Source organism: Anser cygnoides, chromosome 1, assembly GCF_040182565.1.
Source record: "Anser cygnoides isolate HZ-2024a breed goose chromosome 1, Taihu_goose_T2T_genome, whole genome shotgun sequence".
NCBI classification, from domain to species: Eukaryota; Metazoa; Chordata; class Aves; order Anseriformes; family Anatidae; genus Anser; species Anser cygnoides.
In genome coordinates this window covers 55,567,208-55,584,487 of record NC_089873.1, presented here as the reverse complement: position 1 = coordinate 55,584,487, position 17,280 = coordinate 55,567,208, and the positions used below count along the sequence as shown (strand labels likewise).

The 17,280-nt window shown below is 50.7% G+C and overlaps 1 protein-coding gene across 3 annotated transcripts; it reads left to right on the top strand.

Moving 5' to 3' along the window:
- The first annotated feature begins 95 nt into the window (after positions 1-95).
- On the top strand, positions 96-16,882 carry GTPBP1 (GTP binding protein 1). 3 transcript variants are annotated; one of them, XM_013180984.3, is made up of 14 exons: positions 557-1,110; positions 1,869-2,850; positions 4,084-4,195; positions 6,202-6,382; positions 7,400-7,748; positions 8,191-8,314; positions 10,228-10,342; positions 10,801-10,945; positions 11,088-11,270; positions 11,786-11,921; positions 12,498-12,676; positions 13,168-13,365; positions 14,464-14,505; positions 14,868-16,882. In XM_013180984.3, exons 2-14 carry the CDS (start codon positions 2,680-2,682, stop codon positions 14,961-14,963), a joined length of 2,031 nt encoding a protein of 676 aa, XP_013036438.2. In that variant the 5' UTR covers positions 557-1,110; positions 1,869-2,679; the 3' UTR covers positions 14,964-16,882. The 3 variants fall into 3 exon arrangements, with proteins under 3 accessions (XP_047925790.1, XP_047925791.1, XP_013036438.2); XM_048069833.2 differs by lacking the exons at positions 557-1,110; positions 1,869-2,850 and adding an exon at positions 96-330; XM_048069834.2 differs by lacking the exons at positions 557-1,110; positions 1,869-2,850; positions 14,464-14,505 and adding an exon at positions 96-330.
- Positions 16,883-17,280: the final 398 nt, after the last annotated feature.

Below are 17,280 nucleotides of genomic sequence, written 5' to 3'. Positions count from 1 at the left end.
CCTCCGCCCCGCCCTCGCAGCCCCGCCCCCGTCTCCACGGTTACATGCTAATCGCCCCCCTTTCCCCCGCCTCCCATTGGCCGGCTCCCCCGGGGGGGCGGGGCCGGCGGAAGGCGGAGGGCAGGGGCAGGCAAGATGGCGGCGGCGGAGCGGAGCCGCTCCCCGCTGGGGGGCTCCCCGGTGCCGGCCTGCATGTTCGCCCCGGAGCCCGGCTCCCCGGGCGGGGGGCCCCGCCTGGCGGCCGCCGCGCTGCCCCGCCGCGCCTCCTCCTTCGACGCCGAGGACGGCGAAGGGCTCAACGGCGAGCCCGACGTCGACCTCACCAGTAAGGTAGGCCCCGGCGGGGGGCGGCTGCCCCGCCTCGCCCCCCCCCCTTTCAGGGCCGGGCTCGGGGCTGGTCGCGGGGTGAGGAGAGCGGGGGGGGCTCGGCCCGGCCCCGCGGGGGGCCCGGCAGCCGGTCCTGCTCCCGCTTCCATCTTGCAGCGAGGGTGGTGGTCATAACACCCGCCTCGCGCAGGCTGCCGTGGTGCCCCTCGAGCTGCCAGCCCTTCCCGCTGAGGGGCCGGCGCGTCCCACAGCCGTGCCCGGCTCTGAAGCCCGGTGACAGCTCGGTTGGGTCCTCCTGTGCTTACGCCCTCCAAAACTAGCTGGAGTTCCCTTGTGTTTTTCCGCCGCCCCTCCTCTATCCGCTTCCATTCCAAAGCCCTGGGTTTCCTTGCCCTCAGAAGCGAATGAATTGTAGCGTGTGGATCTAGGTACCTTTCTCTTTGAGGGCATGACCCAGCGCGGTGCCGTATTAAACGTTACGAAGATGTCTTACAAGGAAGTGAAGCGCAAAAGTCACAACCTGTTGAGCCGCCTGCGCGTGTCTTAATGAGCTGGACAAGATTTCAGTACAGGATGCCAGTACCCACCTGTGCTTTGTCTTCGATGTGGCTGATGCGGAAGAGCACACAGGAGGACGCTGAGGACTGTCACTGATCCTTGACAGCCAGGAATCCGAGCACAGCTCTGACAAAGAGAGAAGAAAGTCTTTCTCCCACTACCTCCATTTGTATTGTCAGCCAGTCTTCCTTTCCTAAAAACCTGCAGGCATCGTGGAAGCAATTCGTAAGTGTATATATATATATATTTTTTATTATTATTTTTTTACCTTTATTACAGTTTACTTTTCCGTACAGCAGTGTATACACACTGTCTTTTCCCTAAGACTTTGATTTATCCCCATCTTGGATGAGAGCTAAGACTGAGCTCTGCCCCATCTCCCCAAGTTAGCCACCTGCTGTGTGCTCAGAACAGCAGCCCCACGTGCAGTAGCTAACTTGGTCTCTCCCCTTCCACCCCGCATTTTCTCCGTCTTCCCAGTTAATTGCTGCTTGCCACTTCCTGCTTAAAACAGGGACTCTCCCTGCTGTCAGTTTATATGCTAGCTTTCTGTCCAGGTCTGAGCCACCTCGCCACTGTGTTGCATGCTTTTCTCCCGGTCCTCCCGCTGACCCCAGCACATTCGTTGTAAGGTGTGCTCTGCTTAGAGAAGAACGTTTGGGATTCTGTTACCAAGCACGTAACACCTTGTCAGTCGATCAAGCGAGCAGTTCCATTCATCAGCGCAAATTCATTGCTTCTTGCTTGCTGATGGGCAGAGCAGAGTGGCACAGTCCGTCTTGTCACCTGGAGTAAGCTTAGCCCGCTGCAGCTGCCACCCATCTTAATCCCAAAGCTGACCAGAGGAAAGGTGGGAAAAGTGCTCTCCTCCCAGAGATCGGGGTGGGACTTTAAAGGTGGCATCTCAAACTTGTACGTTTTCATATTTTTCTGCTGTCATGAAAATAGAACAATAACTGGTTGTTGCTTTTTTTGCCCTGTAGGAATTCCAAAGTTCCTGGACCCGCAGGACTCCTCCAGTTAACTGCTCGATGCCTGGCAAAGTTGAAAGAACAGAAGTGAAAATTTTTGACTTGGTGAAAACCTCTAAAAAACGAGAATACGTAGTACAAGGAAAAGAAAAAAGAAGCATAGATGCCAAGATAGAGGGCCTCTCTCTGACAAGGGGTTTGCAAAGAACAGCCTCTGTCTATCTAGGAAGGTAGTTAAAGAGATCTTCAAAACAGCAAGTACAGTCTTGCAGTGACCTAGGAAACTGCAGAGCTGTCTGGGGGGCTGGGGACTGCAGAAGCAGCTATGAGGAATACTGAACAATGCTAGAAGGTGTGATCCGTGAAAGCTGACGTTTGTTCTACACGTCCTTATTTGATATCCTACCGGCTACAAGCTGATGTGCTGCTTCAGCCTCCTGCCCAGCACCGTGGAGAATGGCTCCAGTGAACTGCTCGGCTGAAACGTCCCCTGATGCCTGGGTCAACACGTGGCTGAAGCATTTGAAACAGCTGAAAAATTAAGCTGGTGCTGAAACTTGAAGAAACGGAAGTTAGTGGCCTCTACGCTGATGGCCCCTCTGTTATTTTATTGATCTTTATTGATGTAACAGCCTGTCTGATGGATGTTCCTGGGACCCTGACCTCTGCTGATGCGCTGGCCTGAGCAGTGAGCCGGCCTGCTGTGCTTCCAGGAATTCCTGAAAGTGCTCGCTAGGCAAAACGAGCCCCTGCGTGTAAACACACAGCCCTCCGTTCTGTCCCGATCCAGCCTCTGAACAGCTGCTGATTCTCCTTTCAATACATGTGCATCCCGTGGTCTCCTCTAAGAGAAGAAGAAGAAAAAAACCCAAAAAACCAGAACAAACAACTAATAAAGGCAAAGCTCAGTTCATCGACGCACAAAAGAGAAAGACTACGTGGCCTTGCAGATCAGAGCGCTTTGCTACCCTTAGCGCTTTGCAAACCACGCCAGGTAGTTCAAAGCCGTAGGAAGGGCATGCACCTAAGCAGGCGCACGAAGGAGGTTGTCTCTCAGCTGTCTGCCCCTCGCAGACAGACACATGTTCTGAGTGACCGCTAACATTTCAGGAACGTGTTGCTTTGGCAGCCTTAAGCCATCTAATTAGCACTTGCTATCTGTGCTCCGTTTCCCCGGGTGCGTGCACTGCTACGGTTTTGAGGCTGCTTTAGTTAGGGGATTTTGGGTTCTCTTACGCTCTAACTTCCTAATAAAAACCTTCGTCACCTGCGTAGTAGTAGGTGGCAAAGGTAGTTCCTGCCTGAGTACACGTTTAGGTTGAGTACAGGTTGTTTTAGGAATGTTGGGCAGGCTGCAGGTGGAACCATTGTGAACTGCTGTGCTTTAGGAACATCTAGCACCAATTTCAGGCTGGCCTGGGTGCATAGTGGAGGGAAATGCGTCTTCCTGGGGGTGATTTTGGAATGTATACGTAAGAGCAGCTGGTGGAAGCAAGGATTTCACGGAGTGCTGTAGGGTGACACGGGAGCACCTACCCGCAGAGCTGTCCGTGCCTCTGCAATTGTTGGCTATCCTGCGTTTTTAACAGCAATGCCTTCCTCAGTCCCAGCATGTGAGCCACTGTACCAGGATGGTCAGCCACCTGCAGATTTGTAATCGCAGAGGCAGCCAGAGAGCAGGTAGCCACGCGGTCCTGAACGGGTGACGAAGGCCTCCTGGCTCTGCCACCCCACCGATGTGGCTGCTCCGTGGAGGCCTCTGCACGAGTTCTTCAGCTGTGCCGTACGAGTGGCACGGTTCTTTGCCAGAAGCAGTGCCACACGCAAAGATGTTCTGGGAAAAACCCTTCCCAAAGCACTTTCCTGTCCTCATTTTCCTCTTTGTTTCTGTCCGCTTTTTCCTTCTCTTCACCCCGCAGTAGGGAAGGGCAAAGGAAGTTGTGGTGGTTGCAGTAACTGCAGTCAAAGCTTGTTGGTAACGCAACACTGCAGCTTCTTAATTGCTTTGAAGTCAGTTTTATGGGGTAAATGAAGTCCGAGCTTGGACAAATAACCTTGTGCAGTGTCACAAGGAAATAGTTGTCAGCAGAGCTGTTCCTGAAGAACAAAATACCAGAAAGCGGTCCTTGGGGAAGACACCTCCTCTTTCAGTAAAGCACGCTGATTGATTGGCCTTACAAGTGAAGCTGGGTTTGAAATCATATTGGCTATTTCATCTCTTTTCCAGCTGGTGATGGTGAGTCCGACTTCAGAGCAGTACGACAGTTTGCTCCGGCAGATGTCAGAGAGGATCGATGAGGGGTGTGGGGAGACCATCTATGTCATTGGACAGGGATCAGGTGAGTGCAGCTTCCTCAGGAAAACAACAGAAAACGTAAGAATTAAAAGGACAGCCTATTTCATCTAACGACTACTGCTGAAAGTAGAACTGACTTCTCCAGAATAACTTGGAAACCTCTGTAACAGAACATGTGGGACTTTTTTTTTTTTTTTTTAACCCCACCAACAACTGCCTTAGGAACTTTTGTATAAAATCATACCAGTCTTTTTGGAAATGAGGCATAAGTTGTCTGGGAACAACAGCAGAAGGTGAAGGGTACAACATTGTAATACCAATTTTAGTAGAGACTTCCTCGATGTCTGATGGAGGCCATGTTGTGTCTTGTTCTGGTCACTTCTCCATTGTAAATAATATTTTCACCCCACGGGGCTATATTGGAGATGCTTCAGATGGCCAAAATACATGCTGCTGACTTTCCTTGTAAGCATGTGCCGTGGAGAGGAAGGTTTTCCTTTTCTCGGAGTGAAGCTTTTAATGTCACATTTACCAGGGTGTGACCGCAGTCATTTGCCTTTGTGGATTTTAGCAGTTTAGCACAGATCGCCTTTTTGTTCCTGTTCACAATTGGCACATTTGCATCCCGTGCTGATAACAGGCTGCTGAGCACGGCCTTGCTTTGAAATTGAAATTTTCCTCTCTCACTTCTCATTTCATTCCAGGCTGCCGCGCGTAGCTGAGGGAGGTGGGGATCCTTTCTGGGGATTGAGGCTATTGGAAACAGCATCCGATAGAAAAAAATATATATATATGTATCTTCCACTTTCTCATTCATTTTGAATGTCTATGATTTTGATCATTTTGGGTGCCTGATGAGATGCCTGAGAGGCCAGTGAAGCTGCTGCTGGGGCTCACCGCTTCGTCAGCGTTGACCCTTCCCTTTCTCCCTCAGCTCTTACTCACCTGTCCTCTACTTCTCATTCCCCTTCCGTGACTCAGGACCCCAACCACGGCGCCGTTTGTTTTCCCCGCCATCTCCACATCTCAGTTTGATTACGAGCTAGGCTGGAGATGACCCAGCACCCCTGCTTGTTCCAGAGCCGCGCGGCGGTTAAAATGCCGATCAGTTCGTGCAGGCTGCAGCCACTGCTCACCGGCTGATGAGTCAGCCGTGCATCTAAATGATTGCACAGCAGTGGCGTTGGTCATCCAGGTGCTACGCGTCTCTCCACCTTTCTTTGTGTCTTTGTGATTTTTTTTTTCTCTCTTTTTACCCACAGAGGAGATTCAGGCCTGAGATCTGTGCAGCTTCTGAGCACCTGGGGCATAGGGGAACAGCCGAGAGCTCTGGTGGCCTTTCACGTGGCTAGGAAAAAAAAAAAGCCCCCTGGCTTTCTCTGGCTCTCAGCTCTTTGCTTGGGTGGGCTGCTCAGAGGCAAGAGTGCCTCCTTGTTTTTCCTGGCCTCGTGCTCGCGTCAGTGTTTCTTGCGAGTGCCAGGCTGAAGGCAGCAAGGCAGGCCAAAACCATTGTTTTAACTGGAGTGTGTGGGGGCTGAAGGAATTGCTGCACGGGCCAGATTTGCAGAAAAAGTGGACTTGGGATGTGGTTTTTATGGAGTAAGCTGATAGTTTAAATTGCTTCCACATTTTACTGGTCAACCGTGGGGATATTTTAGTCGCAGCTTTCCTTTTGTTTATGGTTTTTCCTCTGTTGTAATGTGAGAAGAGATTTTCTGCCAGGCTGAGGGAAATGTACACAAATTACCTTCAGCTCGTGAAGTATGGGAATTAGACAGAAATACATTTTCCTTGCCGATCTCTAAGTTTTTGTTTGCAATAAGAGTAAGGTGAAAGAGGGCGTTTTCATAATAATTTTTTAAGACTTAAAGTGAAGAGCATCCTTTTTTCTCTCTGACAAAGGACGTTTGTTCTGTTTGCATGGCTGATGTCTCCGGTCCACGTGTGAATCCCGACGGGTGTGAAAGTCCTGGGCGGAGTGGAGTTGCTGCTGCCTCTTGCAGGGTGGTTCTCACTGTCTGTCCTTTGTCTCCTCAACCCCATAACTAGATGGGACCGAGTACGGTCTGAGCGAGGCAGACATGGAAGCGTCCTATGCCACGTTGAAGAGCATGGCAGAGCAAATCGAGGCAGACGTGATCCTCCTGCGGGAGCACCAGGAGGCGGGGGGCAAGGTGCGGGACTACCTCGTTCGGAAACGCGTGGGTGACAACGACTTCCTGGAGGTCAGGTGAGGAGCTGGGCGCGTACAGGGTTAGTCAGCAGCCCAGCTACATTTATTACCCCGTGAGCGGGCTGTGGTGCTGAGCCAGCAACGCTGACTCCAGTCTGGGTGTTGTAGCTGCCCAACAAAGGGAGCTGAGCTTGACCACTCCTTGCTAACGAAATCTCCTTTGTGTTGTTGTTGCTCTCTCTTTTGTGCGCAGACTGTGAAGGTGTGCCTCTGGTTAGCTGAGGGCTGTTGTTTGGGTGACAACCCCACAGTTTAGGGATCTTTTGTGTGCTTGAATCCCAGCAGGGAGCCACATGTGCACACATACATGTGTGTGTGTGTGTGCATATATGCACGCTGCTAGAATACAACACTTCTGACTAATGTTTCCATTCTACTCCAAGACTGTGATGATTCAGGTCACCTTCTAATGGACGTCTAATAGCTTGTGTAATTTGACTTGAGAGCCTGCCCAGACTTGGACGGGGATGGATTTCCGACATTTGCCAACAGCCGTAATTGTCACCTTTATCAGAGGCAGAAGGAGATTGCTGTAGGAAGGGGTTTTCCCCTAAAAAGTTTGTGTTTGAGCTTTGTCTTTTCTGAAAACAGCAATCTAATCTCCCTGGCACCTGGTGCTACATAACAAGTACAAAAAAAGCAGAGGGATTCTAGCCCAAACTGGGATTTAGACTTTTCTTTTTGAATTGGCCCAGCACGTGTAATTGATTGCAGAGAATAGGAGTTGGAAGAGAGGTTCTGTATAGCACCAAGCAATTTTGGATTCAGCGCTCTGTGTTGTGAGCACCAGCAACGTATCTCCACAGTCTTCCACATCCCAGTTATCCCTGTTAACTAAGTGTGAAATAACCTCTGCTCTGTTTGTGAGGGTCTAACATTTTCAAATTTCTATTTGCAGGTTAGGGAGAAAAATCTGATTATTTACAGCAGCAGTGGCGTTTGTTTTTTTGTTTGTTTGTCTCTTTTCCTTCAGGTCTTAGGTTTTACCAGGCTCCTTTTTCCTCTCCCTTCCAGGGTAGCAGTGGTTGGCAATGTGGATGCAGGGAAGAGCACGTTGCTGGGTGTCTTGACCCACGGTGAACTCGACAACGGCCGAGGCTTCGCTCGGCAAAAGCTCTTCCGCCACAAGCACGAGATTGAGTCGGGCCGCACCAGCAGCGTGGGCAACGACATCCTGGGCTTCGACAGCGAGGGCAACGTGGTGAACAAGCCCGACAGCCACGGCGGCAGCTTGGAGTGGACAAAGATCTGCGAGAAATCCACCAAGGTCATTACTTTCATTGACCTGGCTGGCCACGAAAAGTACCTGAAGACCACCGTCTTTGGCATGACCGGCCATTTACCCGACTTCTGCATGCTGATGGTAGGTAGCAAGAAAAACACACAGTAGCAGCAGCAAGGGCGCTGTTCACAGCTTTACAGCCTCAACTTCTTTCCTACTGCAAGGTCCTTGTGGGTTGTGGAGGGAGGCGGCGTCTCCCAGAGGTGGAGAGCAGCAGCCAGGGGGGGTTTTAGCCAGGATTCTGAGGCAAAGTGTCCCAGGACAGTCAGTCACAAAGAGGCCCAAGGTGTATGATGGTTGAAAATTGAAAGGTTTCTGGTTTCCAGAACACCTGGTTAAAGCTGGAGGAATGAATTCTTAGTGTCCGTGAGCATTTGAAGTGAGCTGGGTCTGCTCGTAAAGTCCCAATGACACATCTACAACCTAATCACGGCCTGCTGCGTGTCTGATGCAAGACCTTCTCTGTAACCCAGCGCTCTGCGGGAGGAACGCTGACGTGAATGTGTTTGTATCCCCGCTGTAGGTTGGCAGCAATGCTGGGATTGTAGGGATGACCAAGGAGCACTTGGGCCTGGCCCTAGCACTCAACGTTCCCGTCTTTGTTGTGGTGACCAAGATCGACATGTGCCCTGCCAACATCCTACAAGGTGAATCTTACGAGCTCTCCCCAGGCGTGTTCCTTACCTCTGTGTGTGCTCTTGTCCTCCGTTTGGGTTGAGGAATCGTTGCTGGAAGAAAGCTGCTTTGGGTTTGACTGCATCTTAAACACCTTCCAGAAATCTACTCTTACTTTTCCTGGCCTGTTCTGCAAGGCAGTTCACTTGTAGTCACCATTTCAAAGTTACCCAGGTTGGGGGGCTCACCTGGGCAACAAAAAAAAGTGTTTGCTGTAGGATTTATTTTTTTTAACTCTAGGGGGAGAATTGTACAGGTGGGGTAGTGGATTTGCTTTTTCTGTGGGAATTTATACCCAGAGGGAAAGTCTGGAAATCTGCCTTCCTTCTGGCCCGCAGTTTGATTGTGATCTCTAGCTGTGGTCAGACTTGTTCTCTGGCAGCAGCTAGTCGAAGGGGCAGCTCCTGGGTACGTCCTGCTCACCTGGGCACTTCTCCGCTCTGCTGGCATAACTGCAGCCGCCCCCTCCTGTGTCCTCACAACCAACCAGCACGTAATCAAATCATGGTTCAAAGCAGCTGCATGAGTTACGGTAGCAGGACTGGAGCAGACACAGGTGAGGGATGGCAATGAGCAGCAGGGGCTAGCAACTTCCGTGCTCAGCAGCAGTTAAAACAGCACATCTAACCCCAGCAATGGCCCTTTAACCTATGCTTCACGTTTTTGCAGGTTGTGAGCAACTCTCACCTATAAAATTCTCTCGATGTGTTTCTCATACCTTCAGGAACATGCTGTGGTTAGTTGGAGTGATGCTTTTCTTGATAAGCAGTCTTGAGGATGGGGAAAGTGTCTGTTCCCAGTACTGTCCGTAGTTAGTTCATTTCTGTAAAAATGCTGAGTATTTTTCAGATAAACAGAAGCGTGCGATCAAAAGGTAACCTGAATGTCTCTGTAATAGAGATTTGGCAAATAAACGAAAGGCCTGACCCTAACACGGTAACTGGGGAGGAAAGAGAATGCTTGGCTCAGTGAGAAGAGCTTCTCTTGGGAGAAGCTGCTCCTGTGTCATGTTCTGTTTAAATTAAATAGTCACAAGATTTGGCTCAAACCTATCTGTGAAGAGCAGATGGCATGATTAAATGTTTGTGTTTGTACCCAAAACATTAGTCTCCCATAGGCAATCATTTATTCACAAAACCCATCTAATTGGATGACAATTGCAGAATATAAATGATTTGCTCTTTTAAACCATTGTTAGCTTTTTTTTTTTTTCCCCTCATGTGTTACAAGGCACTTTGCAGGAGACTGATGCTGGTGCACCCCTGCTGGGTGACAGATCCGAAGCTTAAAAAAAATAAAAATAGGCAGGAGATCAAAGTTGGGAGCTGGGAGATTTGTCCCAAAACAGTTACTTCCAGATCTGGTCCCCCTGCATCCCCCTAGCCTGTGATGATGATCTTTACCCTCCTCATTCTTCTCTAACCTTCTGTGGCAGGTTGATTGCCAGCCAAAGTGTTTTGAGGTTTGTTCGGTCAAAATTGATTTCTAATTCACATATTCTCAAATATTCCAGTTCCTGAGTGCTGACGATTTTCATTGATCGAATTCAATGCGAGAAATCCTTTATAGGAAGAGGAAATATTTTGTAACTACTTAAAGCTATTTAATAGACAGCTGTAAAACTTCACAGCATTGCACCTGTAGCTGCAAACCTGTGTGTCTGTTCCTGTACTGTGTCGCTTGGCAGCCGGCATGAAATGGAAAATGGAATGGCTCCTAAGTCCCACCTTGGCTGCAGCAAACTCGTAGTGGCGCTCACACACCTTTAGCCATCTTCTCCTGTCTGTTTGTGGCAAGAGTACCAGTCTCCCTTCGGGAAACCGAACAAAAGCGATTTGTGAAGGCGGGAGATGCTGCCCTAACAATATTCATTTCACCCTTTAAGAAACCCTGAAGCTGTTACAGCGACTGCTGAAGTCCCCAGGGTGCAGGAAGATTCCCGTGCTGGTTCAGAGCAAGGATGATGTCATTGTAACAGCCTCCAACTTCAGCTCAGAGAGGTAACGGGAGCAGAGGAGAGTCGTTTCTCTTTCGGTCCTATTTGGAGACTGGGTGAGAAGATTCAGAGAGAGAGTCCCATTGTCTAGATGTGTTCAGGTTGTATTTGCCATGTGGTGTGTTGATTCCCTGAGAATGTGTTGGTTCTGAGACTGACCTGCTTGTGTTCCCCTCTGAGGCAGAAATGAGAGGCTGCTGCTGGGCAGCCTGCAGAAGATGGCAGGGTGCGCTCAGCTCCCTTCAGCCCCGGAACCTTACACCTTTTCCTGAATGTCATTAGAAGACAGAGACAATGCTGCAGGGTTTCAAACGCGGGGTGTTGTGCATCTGACTGCTTGCCAGGCTCTCCCTTCCTAGCACTGTGTATTGAATACAGTCCAAGATTTTGGATGTCTTCCTACGCATGGAATCCCAGGCAGGGAAGCAAACTGACTCTGTTTTCATCCATCTTCCTTTACAGGATGTGCCCGATTTTCCAGATTTCAAACGTCACTGGGGAGAACCTAGATTTACTGAAGATGTTTCTTAATCTCTTGTCTCCACGGACCAGTTACAGGGAAGAAGAACCAGCAGAATTCCAGATAGATGATACTTACTCTGTCCCGGTAAGGGACCTAGCATTTTAGGAATTTTCCACTGTGTTTTAGGTTGAAGAGGGTATCTTCCCTAGAGAGGGGGATGTTCTAGAGCTCATCTGCTAAGTGTGGTCGAGTAAACCTGACTAGTTTTGTTTCCTTTTTGGTACAGGGTGTAGGAACGGTTGTGTCTGGGACGACACTGAGAGGCCTAATCAAGCTGAACGACACCCTGCTGCTGGGGCCGGATCCTCTTGGCAACTTCCTACCTATTGCTGTCAAGTCCATCCACCGCAAGAGAATGCCTGTCAAAGAAGTGCGGGGAGGCCAGACTGCCTCCTTCGCTTTGAAAAAGGTGAGGAGAGCTGCCCTACGCCCCCAGAACAGGAGCTGCCCCCGTAACTTCAGAGTGCTCTTGGAGTTGTGCTGCAAGCAGTCTGCTTCTGCAAACCTCAGCTACCTCATTTCACGGCACAGTAGAAATCCCATAGAACCCCTGTCGGTCCCATGTCCTGGTTGTTCCACCTAACAGGTGCCAGGTAAGAGCAGTGAGACCCAGGGTAACGAGGGATAGCGTTGGAGATGTGTAACAAAGCGAGAAAAGTCTGTGCTGCAGCAGCAGTAGTGTTCTGGGCAAGGTATTCACACACTGACTAAAACTTGGTCAGAAATTCCAGCTGAACTTGATTTTTGCAGCCTTTGCATAACGTTGTTGCTTCCTGCTAAACAGCTATCGCTTTGTCTTTTGGTGGGCATGAGTTAGTATCTGCGAAATCCCTCAGGATCCTGCTGGATGCAGTCAGCCAGAGAAGCAAATTTCTTCCCTGGAGGATCATGCTAAAGCTTTTTTTTTGTGTCACTGCTTTTCAGATCAAGCGTTCTTCCATCCGGAAAGGGATGGTAATGGTGTCACCCCGCCTGAATCCACAGGCGTCGTGGGAGTTTGAAGCAGAGATTCTGGTGCTCCATCACCCCACCACCATCAGCCCGCGGTATCAGGCCATGGGTACGTGTCACAGCGTTGTCTCATCTTTGTTTCCCAGCAGCAATACTTTACACCAGCTCTAGGCAAAGGTCTTTTCGCTCCCGACGGCTCTGTCAAGCTGAATGTAAGCCGTAGTTCTTGTTTTAATGGTCCCAGCTGTCCATTAGAGAGAGGGGAGGAATTCCACAGAGAGGAGTAGTGAGGAGAAATAAGTGAAAAGGAGATTTGGGGCTCCAAGTGTACTTGTAGCCTGCCTGAGCCATATTTACACGGTGCAAAGATTCTTAAGCTTCCAGTGCAGAGGGACTCATTTTGGGTCCTGCCGTCTAGCTCAGCCTCTTGGTGTGTAGGATCCTGGCAAGGGTGCTCCAGAAAGTCTCCGTTTGAAGGTAACTGTTCTAGCTTACGCGTTTTCTTTTGGAGGACTGAACAAAGGCAGGTGCCTGACCCATGTAGTCTGTGGTACGCAGTAGATTTTTACGCTTCAAACTCAGCACCGTTAGCTGTAAAGTCACAAGAGCCACTTTAGATGTCTGTCTGAAGCTTATTCCGCTAGCGGCACCGGCTGTTGAAAGCCTTTGTGCGTTACATTCGCAGTGCATTGTGGCAGCATCCGTCAGACGGCCACGATTCTCAGCATGGACAAGGACTGCCTGCGGACAGGGGACAAAGCCACAGTGCACTTTCGCTTCATCAAAACCCCGGAGTACTTGCATATAGACCAGCGGCTGGTCTTCCGTGAAGGCCGCACCAAAGCTGTGGGTACCATCACTAAGGTAAAGGCTGAAGAGTCCGGCTTTCTTTTTTTTTGCCCATTAGCTGCTTTTGGCGCTGAGAAGCCAGCAGGAGAACTGAGGGAGCAGCCCGTCCTTCGATCGCAAGCGTCAGCCCTGCCGTGGGTTGCAGATGACCGGTGTGCTTTGCTGTGTGGTGGGTCTTGGCTGGTGCAAATGAGGGAAGGAGAAGGTAGGGGGTGACCCAGATGCCTCTGGCTTTTAAGGCCTGGTCTCTTTCTGATAGCCTCCAGCTGCTCCCTTCGAGTCACAGTTTGGAGGGCTGTGTGTCACCTCAGCTGAGCGGCACTTTAATCCCCGTAGGGGTTCTTGAGGGCAGCTCGGGGTTTCTTTGAACAGCTACTGCCTGCGTTCTTCTGCCGATGTCCGTCGGTGTCAGTTGTCCAGAGGGTGTTAAAAAGCAACACTGAGCCTTGCCAGACGGGCCTAGCTGTTTTACCGTTGCTTTTGCCCTCTCCCTTTGTAATACGCAGTTACTCCAGACCACCAATAACTCGCCGATGAACTCCAAGCCCCAGCAGATCAAGATGCAGTCGACAAAGAAGGGAGCTGTGACAAAACGAGAGGATGGTGTTCCCCCGGTTGGGATGGCAGCTGGGGGCCCGCCGGCAGGGGACGAAGCCCCTTCAACGGCTGCAGCACCACCGACACCTACCGCCCTGCAGCCATCGGTAAGTGAGGGAAATGGCATATCTTGTAGCTGTTTGCATCTTGTGTTTTGACTGTTGGATGAAGGATGCTCTATAGCACAAGTGTTATTCCTTTCATACCTTTGCACTCACCTTGGGACTCAACGTGTGACAGAAACAGATGGAAATATAAATAGTGTCACAGCAAAAATCAATTCAGGAGGTTTTCAGGAGGTTTTCCTGAGGAAGAGCTAGCAGTGTAGGGTCCCGGGACAATTCAGGTTGGACCTCGGGAGGTGTGTAGTCCAATATCCTGCTCTAAGCAGTGTTAGTTATGAAGTCAGACCAGGTTGCTCAGGGTTTTACCCAGTCCTATCATGAAAATCGCCAAGGTGTAAGACTGTGCAACTGCACTTGGCAGCATTTCACTACTTGACTGTACCGTGGTGAAGAAGTGCCTCCACATACCCAGTAGCTGAAGTAGTGAAGCACCTAACAAATGCTCAGAGACTGCTGGCTGAAGGAGGGGTAGAGCATCCCCACGCTGGAGAAACTACAACCGAAATAGTGGTATCAGGCACAGGTCATCTGCCCTCTCAGGGAGGGAGGATGGGGATGGCCAAGGAGAAGGAAAGGCTTTTCATTTCTAGACAGATGAGTCCAAGCTGTTTTGTCGGTTAAGTCTTCCCATCTCAGCTTGTCTGAGAAGGATACCCCACTGTTCTCGTGTGAGAGGAACGGAAACTCCATTCTAACTGCGAGCTTTGGGTAGCTATTTATCAGCTTTATCACGTGGATTTCCTTTTACTGTACTTACCCAGAAAACAAAAGTTCCCGAAACTGAAAGCGTCAAGACAGTCGGTCAGCATTCTTCCTTTTAACTGTTGTAGTTGCCATCGGTCAGATCTCAGCCTGTTGAGCCAGGCCGGCTGCTGAAAGAAGGCCGCTGGCAGAGGCCCTTCCCTGCACGTACACTTGTTGTTCCTCCCTGATCCCTCATCTCCTCCTTGTCTTTGCTGTGGAGTCATCGTGGTTATAAGAAAGGCTCCTGGCTTCTTCTTTTTGTCCCCTCCCCTGAGAGTCCACGTTGCTTTTGCTCTTGCTTATCTTTGTCTCTCTCTCCTTGCTGCTTCCCCTCAGCCTGCTCTGGATGAAGAGCCCCACGTCCGTGAGGGCAATAAGGTATCTGGCTGCTTTAAAAGAGAATCGTGGGTTTGCTGGCTGGATTTGGGGTCAGAGTCATGTTAGCAAGAGAGTTCTGGGAGGGGGGTTCTCTTCTCCTTCCATCCCCCACAAAGCCAAGGGAACCTGAGGCCTCGATTTTTCCAGATGCTGAGCCCCGTGGCTCCTGCTGACTCTTAGGGGAGTTAAACACTCAGAATATCGGGAGATCAGGTCCTCCCCAGCCTGACGGCCCAGACTTCATGGTAGTAAGCAGCAGATCAGTCGCAACTGCCATCCCAGTGTCTGGTTGTGTGTGTTGAACTCTCGCTGTGCTGATGTTCTGATTACTGCGCACTAAGGTGTCTCTTCTTGTTTTTCAGTCAAAAGCCGGAGGAGGAGGAGGACGGCGACGTGGAGGTCAGCGCCATAAAGTGAAGTCTCAGGGAGCCTGCGTGACTCCTGCCAGTGGCTGCTGAATTTCGTACTCCTCCTGCTTCTGAGGAATTCCTCCCCTTCCCTTCAGTTCTTATCCAAAAGATCCAGAGCAGCTTAAACCAAAATCCATCCCAGCTGACTGGCTGCAGAAGAATCTTCCCTCCTCCCCAGAGGAAATGACGGAGAGGAGCATAACTTATAAGCTAACGAAGGTGATGAGACACAGAACTGAGTAACTGACACCTTCCTCCTCCCCCTATCGACACATTTTTGTACATCATGGGCTTAGTTTTTATTCTTATTAGTTTTTATTATATTTTGTGTGCATGAAGACGAGAGGAGACTCTGGATAGAAGCAAGAAGAGCCAGTTAGCTGCCTCCCTCCTCCCTCACCCCATTCTGTCTACAGGACCTGCTGCTCTCTCCCACACGCTGTCTCAGACCCAGGGGCTGTCAAACACCTGAAATTTCGGACTTGCAAAGGTTAAAACAACGTTGTTTAGGGTGACTCCCTATGGCATTGTTTCCTCACCACTGTGGCCACGTGCCAGATAGGTTTCTGGATTCTCCCCCATCTAAAACTATTTGTCAGTGGGTTTAATTTCACGTTGTAGTGACTGAAGTTTGAAGGAGATGATGGTAAGAAAATTCATTAGTTGGAGGTCTAAGGGGGAAGCAAACTGAAAATCAGTTCTTGATCTTAAGTTGAGGAACCCTATACTAAAAATCTCCTTCTCAAATACGTTAGTAGCAGTCAAGATTTTAATTAGAGCCGGAATTAATTGGGGAGTCGTTTGCCCATCCTGTTCCCCTTCCCATCCTGCGGCTTTTCCTGTTGTCTGTTCGGTGCATTTTGGAGCAATTCTTAACTTGCCTCTCAAGGCTGTGGCAGCTCAATTAGCAGTATTAAGAACGCTGTGCAGGAACACTCAGTCCGTCCCCTGAGCCAGAGAAAGCCTTCTCACCTCGACGGGCAGAGATCCCAGGTGGGAACGTACCTTGGGAACAGAGACACCAGGCAAACGAGACCTCCCCTTGATTTTGGTCACACCAGGATTTCCCAAACGTTTTCTAGAAGTCACTGTAGCCAAAACTTTGCTACGATGGAGGTGATTGGGATTGTCTTCTGCCCACTTTGGCCAAGAGGGTCATGATGAATTCGCAGCAAACGTACAGAAGTGCTTTCAGGTTTGGAAGCACGTGGTAGTTCTTCTGACTTTATTTTTGAAGCGGTGAATTCTGGCTTCAGGAAGGCCCTGCGAGGACACTATGAATTATCAGTATCATGATTTTTAACCCCGGGTTGTGTGATTTGAACAACTCCCTGTTTGTTATTTCTTTTCCTCTTACCCTGCCTCTCCGCTTGGCTCCCCGGAGGACAGGAGTTATCCCCCGCAGGCTCGCGGTGAGCGGTGGGAGCGCGTGAGCTTCCTGAGGGCGGAGATGGCGTTACCAGCACTCCAAAACCATCGGAGGTGAGGGATTCGGATCGGAGCCGAGGGTACTTTGCCTTAGAGACTGGCGGCCTGAGCAGGGGTGGCAGCGGGGAGGTCAGACGGTCCTTTCCAAGCTATGTGCCTAAACACCAGCGCTCTCCCGGAGAGGGGGGAACCATAGGCGGCTACAACACCAATAGCACCCGCATTGTGAGGGGGTGCGAAGTGTGGCTAAGCAGGGCACACCAGGGCCCGTTGCGTTTCTGTCCCGGCCCTGTGGCAGCATCAAACTGCATCTGATTTCACCGCCCTCCGCTTCCCAGGGGAGCAGGGGGCCCCCGGCGGTTTTCTCTTTCTCCATTCCTTGTGCTCCAAACGAAGGAGCCTGCCGAGACTGGAAGGGGGTTGACTTCAGTTCAGGCGAAGGAGGCGGTGCGATCTCTCTTTTGTGACCAGCATTCAAAGATCACTCAGGCTGGCGTGATCTATAAAATAAATTTTAAAAAAGGTTTGTTCCACGTTAACGGATGTCTTGTCGCTTTGTGTCCCTCCAGAAAACCGGCGCGCGTGGCTTTGCCGGGAGCCAGGACGAGGGTGTCAGCCTGGCACCGCGCTCCTTCGCTGGCTGTGCAAGGCGGCTGCGCTCGTGGCGGGGGAGCAAAGTCCCGGGGAGAGCTGCGGCCAAGTCCCTGCACAGCTTTTGCTTTGTGTAAGAGTTGGTGCTTCTCAGTGGGGGGGGATGAGAGTGCTCGCATGGTGCGGGCTGAGCTGCGTGTGTGTGTGCGCCTGCGTGTGGAGAGCTGCTGTAGCGAGCCGTTTGGGGCCAGCTCCATCTGAGGCACTTTGCCCGCTGGAGGATGTGGGTTTTGGGCACAGCACCGTCACTGCCTGCATACGCGTGTGCTCCCCGGGCCCTTGCAGT